This window comes from Gadus macrocephalus, chromosome 15 (assembly GCF_031168955.1).
Source record: "Gadus macrocephalus chromosome 15, ASM3116895v1".
Classification (NCBI taxonomy): Eukaryota; Metazoa; Chordata; class Actinopteri; order Gadiformes; family Gadidae; genus Gadus; species Gadus macrocephalus.
This window is the reverse complement of record NC_082396.1, coordinates 2,352,666-2,369,403: the sequence shown is the minus strand read 5'-3', so window position 1 is coordinate 2,369,403 and position 16,738 is coordinate 2,352,666. Positions and strand designations below refer to the sequence as shown.

The 16,738-nt window shown below is 48.7% G+C and overlaps 1 protein-coding gene across 1 annotated transcript in view; it reads left to right on the top strand.

Annotated features, from left to right (window-relative positions):
* The window catches only part of dst (dystonin), a 119,834-nt gene that overhangs the window by 23,325 nt on the left and 79,771 nt on the right, over positions 1-16,738 (top strand). The window contains 15 exon segments of the mRNA XM_060072913.1: positions 971-1,048; positions 2,359-2,451; positions 8,663-8,829; positions 11,223-11,335; positions 11,935-12,041; positions 12,176-12,295; positions 12,579-12,674; positions 12,884-13,011; positions 14,502-14,595; positions 14,729-14,883; positions 15,016-15,433; positions 15,579-15,707; positions 15,873-15,950; positions 16,064-16,225; positions 16,580-16,684. Of these exon segments, the coding sequence (XP_059928896.1) occupies positions 971-1,048; positions 2,359-2,451; positions 8,663-8,829; positions 11,223-11,335; positions 11,935-12,041; positions 12,176-12,295; positions 12,579-12,674; positions 12,884-13,011; positions 14,502-14,595; positions 14,729-14,883; positions 15,016-15,433; positions 15,579-15,707; positions 15,873-15,950; positions 16,064-16,225; positions 16,580-16,684 (2,043 nt within the window).

Sequence of the window (16,738 nt, the reverse complement as noted above, 5' to 3'; positions counted from 1 at the left end):
GCACACATACCGCCATGTTTTTCTTTTGGGTGTTTACATCCTAAGCTTTAGCACTGAGCAGTGTATCCAAGTCCCCATGAGGTCATCCGGTTTGTCTATCGCTGCACATGCTGGGTTCTTGGTGAGGCCCGCTCACGCTGTGGTTTCATTGGTGAATGAGCTCGGGGCAGAACTGGGAGAGGTTTGGGCGAATCTAGTTAAGATGAGAGACTTCCTGTCTGAGAGTGTGCACGGTCAGAGTGGCTGAGTGCGGTTTCCACCACACACACACACACACACACACACACACACAAACAGCCTTTCGCTGTTGTTGTGTGTGTGTGTGTGTGTTGTGTGTGTTTGTGTGTGCGTGCACGTTTGTGTGTGTGTATATGTGTGCGTCGCTGGCTTGTAATCACACGCTTTGTCTGACCCCCGTCTCACTGCCCCACGCCACGGACACCCACTGTTCACGTGCGTTTGTCGGCGAGGAGTTTGGCGTGGGGCACGTGCGCATGCACCGTCACCGTAGTTGCACCCTGTCATCGACCGTTCAATCAATCAACAGTTGGATTGTTCCGATCACAAATTAATTGTGTGTGTGTGTGTGTGTGTGTGTGTGTGGGTGGGTGGGTGTGTCATTTTCAGTTGTCTTCCGTTAAAGACTCTAATGTTGAAATCAACCTTGCTTGACATCCGTTGTTCCGATTTTTCATTCCTTTTGTACCAAACGAAATTCTTGTGAAAAATTGTGTAAAGAGCGCTACGCATATGCACACAGCGCATCGACGGGTCTTGGCTTTTAGCTGTAGCTCTTCCTCTGAAGGCTTTAATCTGTGCTTCCCCTCCTCTTATGTCTTTGACTCGGTGGGTAAGGCTCCAGCGGCATGTCGACCACTCTACTACAATGTGTTCATTTCTCCCCGTCGTCCGACGGTACAAACTCTGATCCTGTGTTCTCTTCTCCTTTTCCATTTTGTTTGACCCACAGCCTCGGGAGAAGGGACGAATGCGCTTCCACAGATTACAAAATGTACAAATAGCCCTGGACTACTTAAAGAGACGGCAGGTGAGATACGGACTACTGATTTGACATTAAAACCACGATGGAGACACTCCTCGTTAACCAATTAGTCAGTCACATCTGATGATAATGGATCAGCATTCGTGGATTATGTCATATTTACATTGAGTCATTAAGCGGACGGCTTTGATCCAAAACAGTCTTAGTGAGGATGAGAACAATACTGAACAATTATTCGCCGAAGGCAAAGTGAATAGTGGGGAATAAACTATTCCCCACTATTCAGGGAGCCTGAGGTGTTGTTTGTTTTTATTAGCATGACAAGAAGACCGTCAAGCTCGCTGAAAACATTATCCTGAGTTTGAGATGTCAATCATGGGATATTGCCCAATATCCCGAGATGGCGAACCATTCAAATTGTGCCATCTTAGGAGGTTCACGTGTAGCGTATACTAATCAATGTTAGATATTGGAAATAGGTGCTGCATTAGCATCTGCATGTTTCCTAAAGCCATCCAGAGGTTAGCGCAGTATTTAGTTGGTATATTTATTTAGATTTTTTGTAAATCAAAACATAATTCTCCAAAAATGAATCACGTGCAGAAGGAAATCAATTCAACCGTATTTATTTTTTATGATTTCTGAAATCTGAGTAAAATCAATAAACCATGCATGGTTATGAATCCATAACTTCTTATGGCTTCCATTACTATCGATTGGCTTTCAAAGAGCCGAGAGCTCCCCCTATTCAGGATGTGAAGCTCAGCCCAGCTGTAGCCAGATGTGACGTCAGTCGATCGAGGCGCGAGACAATGGATTCACAGTCGCCATTTAAATGACTTGTTCTATTGTTAACCCCCCCCGCCCCAAACACACACGTGCTCAAACACACACACTCACACAACACACACGGATACATACACAAGCACACAATGTTCTTTGAGAGATAGGTAGACAGGATGCTCTAGGTGGCTTTAAATGGGACAAAGAACATTTTGACCGGTTTGGTCGTCTATACTTAAAGCATGAAATCAGGGTAGAAAATGATGAGTCAAGGAGCAAGGAGTGCAACAGACCTAACGTTTCTTTAGAAAGGCTCTTCTGCCATCTTGTGGCCGTCTGTTTTTATGACCGGAATTTGAATGACATTTGATCTAAGGGCATTAATGTCTGTTTATATTTTTGGCAGTGAGGTGAAAAGTTGCCTTTACTATATTTGAAAACACTGTAAGACTTAATATATTTTTTATATTCTTTTTTTGTTAAATGAACCAAAAATAAATACAGAAGCCTGCAGTAGATTAGATAGACATGTTTCAGACAAATGAATAACCAATTTTTTCTTTTGTGTTCAGGTCAAACTTGTAAATATAAGGAACGACGACATCACAGATGGAAACCCGAAGTTAACCCTGGGATTAATCTGGACCATCATTCTGCACTTTCAGGTCAGAACTACCACAAACCTTTCACTGTGTATAATCATGACCTTTATTGTGTGTCTCCACATGTGTTTTTTTATGTCTCTCTGTAATGCATACAAATGAATGAAGGTATTGAGAAGACTGGTCGCATCTTGTTTCATGCTGTGTTGCAGGGAGTCATATCAGTATGTGATTTGCTTTCATAGTATTCATAGGGCAACATATTTTACTTGGAGCACTCGTAGTATTCAAATATTTCAGAAAAAAATCTTGTGGCTGGTCTGCACATCGTGATGCCACTCCCTGAAGTACAAACAATGTCTTTGCCTGTGATAGCTTCAGTTTACATTCCAGAAATGGCACGTATCCACAAGAATCCAATATAAATGGGAGTTATTAAACGCTGTGTCTCACACTGTCAGCCCAGCTTCTCGATCATGGACCCTCACTAGTTGTCAGTCCGGGGCATACCGCTCACTGAAGCCTCGTTGCAGTTAATTTGGCCCATCTGTCTCCTCAAGTCAGCCCGCGTTTGATTGATCATGTTTTGACAGGTGCAAGACTGTGGAAGGAGAGGTATCTTAGTAGAATCGATTTGATAAGCTCGTGCCATAGTCTTACCTAAAGGTGAACGGTGAAAAAAAAATAAAATATATATTTTAGATATCAATAAAGTCCAAAAGCATCCATTAATTTCAAACCTCATAGTTATGCCCATCGTATAAATCCTATAAGTAGAACAACATTGTTATGTCTTTGTAGGATGATGCATTGGACTAAAAGTGAAAAATAAAAGGGGTCAAAGTAAAGCATCTTCTCCGTTGATCTGTCTTGGCCTGTAGGGGAGATGGCATAGCAGCTTGGATGGGTGCAGTCCACACTTGTCTCTGTCAGTCTCCCCACGCCCTTCAGCGTTCGATCCAGGCGCGTTGGGCCTGTTTCTTCTTGAAACAGTACCAGGGACGCGGTTAAAGTGTCAGTGCATAAACACACCAGATTCCACTTTGGGTTATTACAGTTAAAGTCCCGACCGCAGCTGGTTGGGAGGAACATGCAGGGCTCAAGGCAATCCCACCTCCATTTTTTTTTAATAAATCAAAATATGATCTCATTGAGGTCAAATATGCCCCTGAAAAAGATTTTTTGTAAGTTTTGTGTAAACAACTGTAAAGCTCAAAACAGCTTTCCCAAAAGACCTGTGGGAAAACTCCTCTACGGGTAGAGTAGCCTGTACTTACTGTATGTGTAGCCTGTGTTTATTTGTCTGTATTTGATTACATGTGGACTTTCTTCATGCTTACCCTCATATGTGGGGAATTAATCTCCGTTGCTATTATTTTACTTTAAATTTATATTAGTTGATAACTTCAACAGAGGTCACTGTCTCTTTGAACCACAATATATCATGTGACAAGGTCAAAGCATCCGACCGGATGATGATGAGGCACACATAAATAGATTCCGGGGCTTTATTTAGCCCGAAACTTTATTCACCCAAATGAAAAACGAATGTAGGCTGTAGAGAATCTTAGTCGAGCGGTCGGTCCGGTAGAGGTCAGTCCGCTTTAAACTGTCGTAGCTCACAGGGCATGGCTCACCTTGAACAACAACAACAACGTCATTGGCCTCTAGTATATCGCCGGGGGCAACGGTGACACTTCTATTTTTAGCTTAGCCACGCGGCGCTATTAACTATACCACCTGCAATAGCGCTGTGGGGCTTGAGTGACGTCTCATTGGTCTAGCTCCCTTGGGAAAGAGGCATAATCGACAGCAACGTCAGCTAACACGTGCGATGTTTATTTGCGAATGACTCACTTCCTGGTCCCTCCCCCCCCCCACTCCCCACTCCCTCCCCCTCCCCTGCCTCTCTCATTGACCTGCTATGTTAGTGATTTGTTCAGATAAGAGTGTTGATTCAAACCAGGGAGGCTAAAGCTCCCTCCACCAGTCTATGCTATTGTGTGTGACCCCACCGGCCGGCCTAGTCGGGCTTTTGTCAGCCTGGTGGCTTTTTTTTCAAAGCCTTTATACGATGGCCCTGCACCCGCCTGTCCTGCTGATCCCATGAGGCCCGCCAGACTTTGCTGATCTCGGTTATCCCGGGCCACCATAATAGTCGGCCCTCCGACTGGCGAAACTCTGGTTTGATTTACAAGCCTGTCCGTCAACCTTTTCCTTTTTTTTTTGTTAAAACTGCCCTGCGTCGGCTTTCACTGTCGCACGCGAAACATGCAATCGCTGTGACTCTGACGGGAAACCAGCTCCGGCAGATATTTGGTGTCATAGTGGTGTCGGTGTTTACACTCTGAGCGAGCATGACGGCGCAGCGCTAGAAGCCGGTCAGTCCGCCAGTCTCCTCTGTCTGTCTGTCTGTCTGTCTGTCTGTCTGTCGGTCGGTCTCTCCTTCTCGCTCGGCTGGGCGGCTGACCAGCCCTGGGATGGGCCTGCCTCTCGGTGCCTTTATGGCGTTTGTACTGGATTAGCTGAGTTGGAGAAAATGTTTCAAAGGTCGGGATAGATTCCAGAGACGGAGGGGAAGCCGGAGAGAGAGAGAGAGAGAGAGAGAGAGTGAGCGACGGTGAGAGAGTGAGAGTGGGAGAGAGAGAGAGAGAGAGAGAGAGAGAGAGAGAGAGAGAGAGAGAGAGAGAGGGAGAGAGAGATCCAGAGAGTGAGTGCTGACTGCGTTTCTAAGAGAGGACGGAAAACAAACCAGGAAAGCCCAGACCCTGTCCGGTTTTCCAAGAGCGTGTGGTTGAAATATGTGCTCGACCGGTTGCCTGACCCTCGCTGGATCAGTTCTTGTTGCGAGGTAAACAGAGAAGGGACCCGGGTGCGTGGGACATGTAAACGTGGCTCCACCGGGTACCAGGTGAAGCTTCGGTGTGCCACGAGTCCTGTCTCCTTTGAGCCAGCGTATGGACGTCCAACATGGGCAACAACGCGTGTGGCTGCGTGCGGTCCCCCAAAGAGGATTACTACGTGGACCCCAGGAAGGCTCCCCTCGTCCCCAGCGGACAGAAAGAGCACCAGGGACGCCGCTACTTCCAGAGGAAGAAGAGGAAATCGGAGGTCCTTCAGCCTGGGGAGGAGCCCCCATCGCCCGCCGCGGTGGACCCCACGGATGGTCCGGAGCTCCGGCACGCCGCCGACGACCGCGCTGCAGAGGGTCTACTCCCAGGCGGGGTCAGGACCTCGGCCAAGGAGCCGGTTGGAGACCAGCTAGGTGGCGCCTGCGTCGGAGGTGTCCGCGTCGCGGAGCCCCGTACTGAATCAGGCTCTGGGGCGACAGAAGGAACCCAGAGCTACGGAGGATCGGCTTCAACCGATCGGGTGGAGGTCCATGGAGCCAGGACGTCTGTGGGTGAACCGCCCGGCCCTGCCGCTCACCTCCGCTCCGAGGGTGGAGGAGGTGGAGGAGGACGAGGAGGGAAGAGCGTCTGCCAGCCGTGGCATGGGCCGATGAGCGCTGTGAGTTTAGGAGCAGCGGAGCAGACTCTGCTCGGAAGTCCAGGAGGATGTGGAGGATCTCGTGTGGAGGAGAGCGAGGAGAACTTTTCCACTGCAACGAGGCAGAGGAACGGCAGAGTGCTCCGGGGGAGAGGGAGAGCCAGCTCCCGCTGTGGTTATGGAGACCGTGCACAAGCCTTTGGCCAGGGCATGTCTGCCAACCACGAGGTAACGTTTAAGTACATGTTCATTATAGACATGATGACCAGGATACGTGAGTGTGTCTGGCGTGGGCATCGGTGGATCGTCTATTGGTGGTGAAAAAAAGAAATATATATCTTGGCTGATCTAGGCCTTACTGTTTTTATTTGGGTGCAGGCTGATGGGGGATTTGTTTAATGATTGTTTTGGCTGGTGAGCGGTAATCCTTTGTGTTTAAGTGGAGACACTCATTCCACGCTGGGTTAATCGTGTTCTTACAAAGTCACATACCAAAGTACAGTCACTCTTCCAGCCAAACTTTCTGCACAACCAGTGTGAGCTTTGAGCTCCTTGGAATACCCTTTGCTTAACCACTGGGACGAGGAAAAATGTTTCCGCTGAGAATGAGTAGGCCTCATACATAGTTATTGCAATAGAACATAAAAACCGCTGTATATTTTACAACATGCAAAACAAACCCAGAGGTATAACCTGAGAATCGAATTATGTCAAAACAAGGTAGTGCATTATAGTCTGAGAGAAAAGTTGGATTCCACAATGACTTCTCGAGATGAGGGCATTTGTATTCATCCAACTATTGTGGATACAATCTTGATATTACGATTGAAAGTATGCCAATTGGCATCATAAAGTTGCGTGAATGATTGAGTGGTCCTTGAACACTCTTGACATTTTGATTGCCGGACTTGGTCATAAATATCTGCTGCTAGCTAGTAAAAGTTGCACTGGAATTGTTGACTTGGTCATGTGGTTATGTGTATTCAAGCATGGTGCTAATGGTTGGCACGCTGTTTGGGTTTGATACTGTTTAAACCAAAAAGTGGCTATTAAACGATTCCAAGAAGGGAATAAAATGAAATGTATAGCAGGGTTAGGGTCAGGGGTTAGGGTCTGATTTATACCGGGTATTTATTTAAACGTCAGGTTTACTTTAATAGAGTTAATGTTTTATCTGGTGAATTGTGTTTGTTACAAACATGTAACATCCCATAAAGTCCTATAAAGCTTTTCCTGAGTCATAGTAGTTTAGCTCCTTCATGTTAATACAAAGATCATTGAATAAGCCTTCATGTGGATGTATAAGAGTGAGTTTATAAGAATCACGTGTGGTCTGCGAATTAAAGTTTCATGAGATCAACTGTGAAACATTGATTTGCAGTGTTGCCTTACTTATTATGTCTTCAAAGCCAGTCTTTATCAAATTGAGATAAAACCATTCAGTGACCATAAGTTACATAAACCAGCTTTTGATTATTAGTTGCATAAGACACACTTTATTACATTTACCGGTACATTTACATTTACGCTTCTATCCAAAGCTTCTTACTAGAATAAGTACATTGATCAGAAGAAAGAAACGACAATATATCGCTGTAGCTACTGTATGGATGTTCATAGAACAAGTGCCCAGCACTAACAATGCTAGGTTAACCCCTTCCTTGTGTTCAACAAGATAGCTGGGATAAGATGCTACACGATGCTAAGTACTACTCTTAAGTGCTAGGACACAGCATTCAATAAGTACGTATGAGGGGTGATTTTAGGAGAGTAAGGGAGGAGGGGGGGGGGGTTTGGGGCATCACCTCATACATAATTATTACTACAGGAAGGCCATGGCCAGTGGTAAGACAGTCATCAACAGTGCTTATGCTCCCAGTGAGTTTATTTAGCAAACAGATGCACCCAAAACATTCATCAAAACAATTACGATGGAAAACATGATTGAATGGACGAAGCAACACCTTCTTTCAGTAATAACGAGCCATGACACTCCCTTTAGTAAACCTATTTATTTTCAATTGCATATTTTTTTTTTTATATCGTTGTTTATTTGTCTGTTTCAAGAATAGAATCCAACATACCTGATGTGGTACCAGTACACTGTGGTCCTATGCCACCAGCCTTCCTATCTATCTTTCCTGTCAGGTCCATAAAATAGCCCGTACATACAGGGTCAGTGTTTCCCACAGAAATTTTGGAGACTATGGGGGGGGGGGGGGGGGGTGCGCATGTCCGGGGGGGGGGGGGGGGGGGGGGGGGGGGGGGGGGGGCGGCTGTCAGTCGGCTGTCAGTCGCAGGCAGACAGCCGAACTTCGTGCTCTCATGCAATCCCAATGAGAGCGACACGAACTTCGTCTGAGAAAAAATAAATAAAATCATGTGCACGCAGACACTATGGCGGCCGAAATTAGACTATGGCGGGGCGCCATAGCCTCGTCAATGTGTGGGAAACACTGAGGGTGCGGCAGGTATCTCACCTGTGCCCTCCCTGTGTAAGAACCCCAGATCTCTGAGCTCCCCCCTGTGTGTGACCCCCAGATCTCCTAGGACCACCTGATGGTATCTAATCTGTGCCCCCCCCCTGTGTGTGACCCCCAGATCTCTTAAAACCACATGATGGTATCTAATCTGTGTCCCCCCCCCTGTGTGTGACCCCCAGGTCTCCCAGGACCACATGATGGTATCTAATCCTTGCCCCCCCCCCCTGTGTGTGACCCCCAGGTCTCCCAGGACCACATGATGGTATCTAATCCTTGCCCCCCCCCCTGTGTGTGACCCCCAGATCTCTGAGATCCACGTGGCAGGCCAGTCCGAGGACATGACGGCCAAGGAGAGGCTTCTGTTCTGGTCCAAGCAGATGACGGACGGCTACGTGGGGGTCCGCTGCGACAACTTCACCACCTCCTGGAGGGACGGCCGGCTCTTCAACGCCATCATACACAAATACAGGTACTGCTGTTGTGCCCGACTCACTGTCTGGTGGTAACACAAATCATACACAAATACAGGTACTGCTGTTGTGCCCGACTCACTGTCTGGTAACACAAATCATACACAAATACAGGTACTGCTGTTGTGCCCGACTCACTGTCTGGTAACACAAATCATACACAAATACAGGTACTGCTGTTGTGCCCGACTCACTGTCTGGTAACACAAATCATACACAAATACAGGTACTGCTGTTGTGCCCGACTCACTGTCTGGTAACACAAATCATACACAAATACAGGTACTGCTGTTGTGCCCGACTCACTGTCTGGTGGTAACACAAATCATACACAAATACAGGTACTGCTGTTGTGCCCGACTCACTGTCTGGTAACACAAATCATACACAAATACAGGTACTGCTGTTGTGCCCGACTCACTGTCTGGTAACACAAATCATACACAAATACAGGTACTGCTGTTGTGCCCGACTCACTGTCTGGTAACACAAATCATACACAAATACAGGTACTGCTGTTGTGCCCGACTCACTGTCTGGTAACACAAATCATACACAAATACAGGTACTGCTGTTGTGCCCGACTCACTGTCTGGTGGTAACACAAATCATACACAAATACAGGTACTGCTGTTGTGCCCAACTCACTGTCTGGTAACACAAATCATACACAAATACAGGTACTGCTGTTGTGCCCGACTCACTGTCTGGTAACACAAATCATACACAAATACAGGTACTGCTGTTGTGCCCGACTCACTGTCTGGTAACACAAATCATACACAACTACAGGTACTGCTGTTGTGCCTGACTCACTGTCTGGTAACACAAATCATACACAAATACAGGTACTGCTGTCTGTTGTTCTGAACTCACTGTCTGGTGACACAAATCATACACAAATCATACACAAATACAGGCACTGTTGTTGTACTGAACTCACTGGTCTGGTAACACAAATACAGCCACTGCCAACTTGAAAAGGTTTAATCTAACTTGATATATTAATTGATATGTTCATGTAAACAGACTAGTATCTCTAAGTTTTTATCTATGACATGTTTCGACTACTTCCTGCATTCTTCTTCAGAAGGGTCAGCTGTGCATTGCTGTCTGAACTCACTGGTCTGGTAACACAAGTACAGGCACTGCTGTTGTGCTGAACTCAATGGTCTGATAAATCACTTCCTCATGATAGCAATTCTTAGATGATGTTATCATGGCTATGCTGGATGTATGATGCTGTTTCTTGTGGGTTTCATTTTGTCCATTGCGGCCCGGCAATGGACATGATTGGGTTTATAATCGTTTTTGCATATTAAATGTTTCGATCAAGTATTTTGTAATATCAAAACAATCGTACGTACTGTGACAAGGCTGTGGTGAGCACGGCCAGAGCCAGAGTATACTGGCTCATTTGCACACACTTGCGCATGCAAATACACACATAAAAACACACAAACACACACACACACACACACACACACACACACACACACACACACACACACAGAAGCACACAGTTATTTTGTATACAGGCAATCAGTCAGAAGCGTTTCCAGGATGGAAGAGGGAAGGGAAACGTTCGGTTCAAGGTCAAACGTTTGCTGCTTATTTAACTGCTGGCAGTTGAGCAAATAAGGAGATGTTTCCCTGCTGTCTGGTTCTGCTTATGACCGAGGCATTTCCTCTCTGGCGAGTATTCCCACATGCTTTTGCCAAAATATTTACATACCTCTGATCGCACTGGCCAGTATTCAAGAGCATTCATAATAGATCAGACGAATGCTCATACAATTTCATGGACATAGCCACCATGCAGATTCAATTAGCTCCACTGTACGTATAATTAATTTACCAGTAAACAATTGGAAAATTCAAAGATTGCTCCCTATCCTTTGATCTATTTATCAATATATTTCTCTCTCCTTTAACAAAGCTTTAACTTTAACTAAGCTTTGTTTGTTAATCCTTCCATCCTTTGTCCCTCCCCATGTCTGTTCGTTTGTCTGTTGTTCTGTCTGACTGTCTGTCTGTCTGCCTTTCCGTCTGTCTGTCTGTCTGTCTGTCTGTCTGTCTGTCTGTCTGTCTGTCTGTCTGTCTGTCTGTCTGTCTGTCTGTCTGTCTGCCTGTCCTCCTATCTGTCTGTCTGTCTGTCTGTCTGTCTGTCTGTCTGTCTGTCTGTCTGTCTGTCTGTCATTCCGTCTGTCTGTCCTCCTACCTGTCTGTCTGTCTGTCTGTCATTCCGTCTGTCTGTCCTCCTATCTGTCTGTCTGTCTGTCTGTCTGTCTGTCTGTCTGTCTGTCTGTCTGTCTGTCTGTCTGTCTGTCTGTCTGTCTGTCTGTCCTCCTGTCTGTCTGTCTGTCTGTCTGTCCGTCTGTCCGCTCTGCAGGCCCGACCTGGTGGACATGAGTCTGGTGTCGACCGAGTCCAACCGGTCCAATCTGGAGCGGGCCTTCGATGCGGCAGAGCAGCTGGGCGTGGCCAGGCTGCTGGACCCCGAGGGTGAGCCCCCATTCATCCCCTCATACTGCATTCATCCCCTCATACTGCATTCATCCACTCATACTCCATTCATCCACTCATACTACATTCATCCCCTCATACTACGTTCATCCACTCATACTGCATTCATCCACTAACAGTATACTGCATTCATCCACTAACAGTATACTGCATTCATCCACTCATACTGCATTCATCCACTCATACTGCATTCATCCACTCATACTGCATTCATCCACTCATACTACATTCATCCACTCATACTCCATTCATCCCCTCATACTACATTCATCCACTCATACTGCATTCATCCACTCATACTGCATTCATCCACTCATACTGCATTCATCCACTCATACTGCATTCATCCACTCATACTGCATTCATCCACTCATGCTACATTCACCATCCCCATTCTCACCACCGTCCACCTCAGCATCATTGTCCTCCCATCATCATGGCTCCTCAACCTGCTCACTGTTACAGTACCGTAGGAGTGTATTTTCTTTCATGGAGTTATTCTCGGAGATGAGAGATTATATATCGGTGGGTTTTGATTATAATACGGGCGCGTCTTCTTTCTTCTTCTCTCTGGTTAGATGTTGACGTCCAGTCTCCGGATGAGAAGTCTGTGATAACGTACGTCTCCACGCTGTACGACTCCTTCCCCAAGGTCCCCGACGGTGGTGACGGTATCAACGCTAACGTGAGTCAAACAAACAAGCAAACAAAAACATGTTCCCCGTCGATGTATAACCTAATACCTTTGAACCCGTTCTGCCCTGAAGAGAGAGCGATGACGACTAACGGTATATCTGACGGTTGTGTTGTTCCAAACAGGACGTGGATATTAAGTGGGTGGAGTACCAGAACATGATCAAGTACCTCAGCCAGTGGATCAAACACAACGTGACTGTAATGTCAGACAGAGCATTCCCCAACAACCCTGTTGAACTCAAGGTAGGCAGTCCAGCCCAGCAGCCACCGCTCTCAATTTAGCGCTTCACTTTTTCTTTTTTTCCGCCGCTAAGATGTGTAGGATTTCATCGTTTGGCAGTTAGCTTCATTGCCGTAAATAGGTGTGTTTGTATAGTATATATTTTTTAAGAGCAAGTTCTATTTGGTGCTAATTGAGTACCAATTATTATTCGAAAGGCTCAGTTTTCAGTATTCTAATCTTTCAGTTTGAATATTTGAATACTGTATATGACCCTTTTAACTGAGTATCATTCTTATCTTGCAGGCACTTTATACACAGTATTTACAGTTTAAAGAACATGAAATCCCACTGAAGGAGAACGAGAAGACCAAAATCAACCATCTTTATGAGATGCTTGAGGTCAGTAACGGAGTCGAAGGCTGAACATGTCACGAATGTCATATTTCCCAATGACCTATGTAGTACATTAGTAACATGTTTTGAAATGTTGTGTTTGTTTGTATCCATGGAATCTTTGTGTGTGGTATGTGTGCGTGCGTGCGTGTGTGGGTGTATATATGTGTGTGTGTGTGTGTGTGTGTGTGTGTGTGGGGTGCGTCTCGTGGCAGGTGTGGATCGAGTTTGGCCGTATCCAGCTTCCCGCCGGCCACCACCCCAACGACATAGAGAAGGAATGGGGCAAGCTGATCGTAGCCATGTTGGAGCGGGAGAAGAGCCTCCGACCGGAGGTGGAGAGGTGGGTGGAGGCTGGGTTAACTACATCCTTATCACGGGTCTTTGGAATCGCCTTATCTTAGTCGATAAGGTTGTTGTGTCAAACGGCTGGTGGCCATCTTCAGAAGGGTTTGAAGATGGCATTGGGTTTGAAAAATGTGGACGGGGGGGGGGGGGGAGGGGGGGAGGGGGGGGAGGGGGAGTAGTTGTGCAGCACTCTCCTCCGTCCTCGGATGTGGCGCCCCTCGCGCAAGGCACCTGAAGCCCCCACCTGCTCCCCGGGCGCTGCCCTGCGGCGGCCCGCTGCTCCGGGAGTGCCGGTGTGTGTGGACCTCTGACGAGGTCACTCCTCTCTGTGTGTGTGTGTGTGTGTGTGTGTGTGTGTGTGTGTGTGTGTGTGGGTGTGTGGGTGTGTGGGTGTGTGTGTGTGTGTGTGTGTGTGTGGAAGTGTGTGTGTGTGTGTGTGTGTGTGTGTGTGTGTGTGTGTGTGGAAGTGTGTGTGTGCGTGTTCACCGGCTCCCGGATGGGTCGGAAAGAACGAAAGAATCTCCCCGGAAAAAACGGGACAATAAAGGATAACTTGACGACGCCTTTCCATGATCTTGAACTACCTCGCGGGTGCAGTGTGTTTGTATAGTTGTGAAAGTACAGATGACATATATTTTCTTACTTCAATAAATACAGACAGTATGCGGTCTGCTCTGCTACGGGGGTTCAGGCAGGTCCTGTTTACACACCGCGGGGCGGCCTCTCAGCGTTCATCCTTCAGCGCGGGCGTCTCGCCGTTCCCACAGCGTCCTATCCGTTACCGTGTTCGGGAACGGATAGTTAGATAACAAAAACACGAGCAGCGAGGGGACGTGTGCAGGTGAAGAAGGTGCCAGGAGAGTGAAAACACGGAACTCAGGCCACGCATTCCACGAAACGGCACCTCCCCGTCCAAGGTCCCTGTTCCAACCTGCAGCGATTATCAGCGTGTATCTACAGCCAACGCCATCACCCCCCCGCAGGGCGCTCATTCCCCAGGATGGGGAGGTTCCTCGCAGCCCTGGCTCCTCATATGGCTGTGTGTGGACTTGTCGTGGCGCTATAAATACGGGCGGGCGAAGGCGCTCGGCTGGCAGAAGGCTCCCGGAGCGCTCGCCATGGCCATGCTCTGTGACCCCCGGTCGTCGCTCTCCCTGCTCTAGATCCGCGGAGAGGTAGGTAGAGGGATAGATAGGACAGCCGTGCGACCATGAACGGCAACCTAGCGTACCTCAGTGGGGTGTCATCGATCAGCAGCAGCACCCTGGCCAGCCTGGGCTCCGCAGAGAGCGTGTACGTGGGCGGCGGGATGGAGCCCCTTCTCTCCAGCAGCCCCTTCTTTCTCAATAACAACCACCACTACGGCATGAGGTCAGCGGGGTCCGTGGCTCACGCGGGAGACTCAGCTTTCCGGGTTTCTTTGTGTATCTGTGAAGTAAGGCTAACCCTCGCCCTTTTTTGTGTTTGTGTGTTTTTTTTTCTCAGGCTTGAGATGCTGCAACAGATCGCCAACCGGGTGCAGCGAGACTGTGTGAACGGCGAAGACAAGCTGTCGCTGGCCAGGACCGCCCTGCAGTCTGTGAGTATCCGTTTCTCGAAACGAAAACACGAAACGTGATTCGTGTTCGTTTTTTTTGGCCCCGTGGTGTTCCCTTCTTCACGGGGCTTTGGGAACGATCCTTCTCCGTGTGTTTTTCTCCCGGGCGGCGCAGGACGCGAAACGCCTGGAGGCAGGCATCCAGTTCCAGAACGAGGCTGAGATCGCCGGCTACCTCCTGGAGTGTGAGAACACGCTCCGACAACAAGTGATGGACATCCAAATGCTCCTGGACGGGAAGTTCCCCTTCGCCGATCAACTCGTCCAGAGGTACGACGCTCCTTGCGTTCATACTCGCTTCCACATATTTCCCCCGTGCGATGCACTGCGTGAACCGGGGGAGACCTCATGCTCATCACGTCCGTGTTCACCCCCCCCCCCCGCCCCCCGTTCGACCACCAGGGTGTCCAAACTACGGGACGACCTGCTCTCCCTGAGGACCGAGTGCTCGTCCGTGTACAACCAGGGCCGCACGCTGACCGCCGAGCAGACGAAGCGGATGATCTCGGGCATCAGCAACAGCCTCAACTTCGCCCAGAGCGCGAACCCGGCCCTCAGCCCGGCCCTCAGCCCGGGCGGAGCCGCCGGAGCCGGGTCCACCTTCACCTCCTCCGGCCTCGGCCCCGCCCTGACCCCCGGGCTGCAGCCGCAGTCCATGGGGGGCGACGGCGGCATGGAGCCCATGTCCCTCCAGCATCTGAAACACGCGCAGATCCTCAAGCCCCTGGTTAAGCCGTCGCTGCTGGACACCGACATGACGGAGGGAGAGGCCAACATGAACTTTGTGCAGGACCTTCTGGATTGGGTGGAGGAGATGCAGGTGAGGCCACCGCGGCTGCTCGGGCAACAGACTCTGGCTCGGTCATGGCCTCGTCAGTGTTGTTAGGAGACGATTTTCTTTGATCCTTGATGAAAAAGCAAGAGAGAGCATTTGATTGATTTAGAGTGTTCTTCTGTCTCTGAAGGTACAAGTGGACCGCGGGGAGTGGGGCACGGATCTGCCGAGTGTGGAAACGCAAATAGACGATTTCAAAAGCGTGCATCAAGCCATCGAAGAATTCCAGACGAGTCTGAAGGAAGCCAAGCACAGCGAGGTGAGTTTTGCACAGCGTTGGAAAGCCTCCTGTTACGGGCTGACGTAATGTGTGATAGACCCGTTGTATGTTGCACGGGGCTGCAATCTCAGCACCCAGAGCCTTCTACACCCAAGATGTTATGTGATGACGATTATTTTAACCAGTTGTTTTGTTTTGTTTAAGTTCCAGGTGACCGTTCCCCTCAAACACCGATATTCAGAAAAACTGAGCGACTTAGAGAGCAATTACGAGAAACTACTGGTGAGTAAACAGTCAATATTATTTTGAATCATCGCATCATGATTCAAGCATTTGCATGGCTGACAAACCAAACCTGACGCCACCGCTCATTCTCCTCCACGCCCGCCCGGCAGAACTGCTCGAGGAAGAGACAGAGCAACCTGGAGAAGCTGCACGACTTTGTGTCGCGGGCCACCCAGGAGCTCATCTGGCTGAACGAGAAGGAGGAGGAGGAGGTGGCCTTCGACTGGAGCGACCGGAACAGCAACATAAACAACAAACGGGACTACCACGCCGTAAGCGACCGGACCGTGACCCGCGACGAAACTCCATTTTGTAACGCTCCCCAGTCCACTCGCTTTATTTTGCTACAGTGACTGATAGCCGATAGGGCTGCTGGGAGGGTGGTGGGGGGGTTAAACATGTTGAAGCACATCACACAGGATTTATTACGAGGCATAAAACAAAACATCCCTGCTGACTGAGGTACCTCCAGGCTAGCAGCCGGGTTGGAAAAGCACCGTCTGCATTCACCACGGCTATTAAGCCAGCTAATCGGACAGGAGGGAGTGTCTCGTTGGGCTTTCATGCGGGTGTTAGGCGTCCGCGGGCGGAGCATTGACGGTGTGTGTTTTGCCTCCGGCGGGCAGGACCTGATGAGGGAGCTGGAGGAGAAGGAGGAGGCCATGAAGTCGGTGCAGGACAAGGCGGAGAGCCTGATGCTGGAGCAGCACCCGGCTAGGCCCACGATTGAGGTGGGTTCTCATGTTACCCTGCTGGGGGTGGCTGATGCATCAGCAGCCTCCACC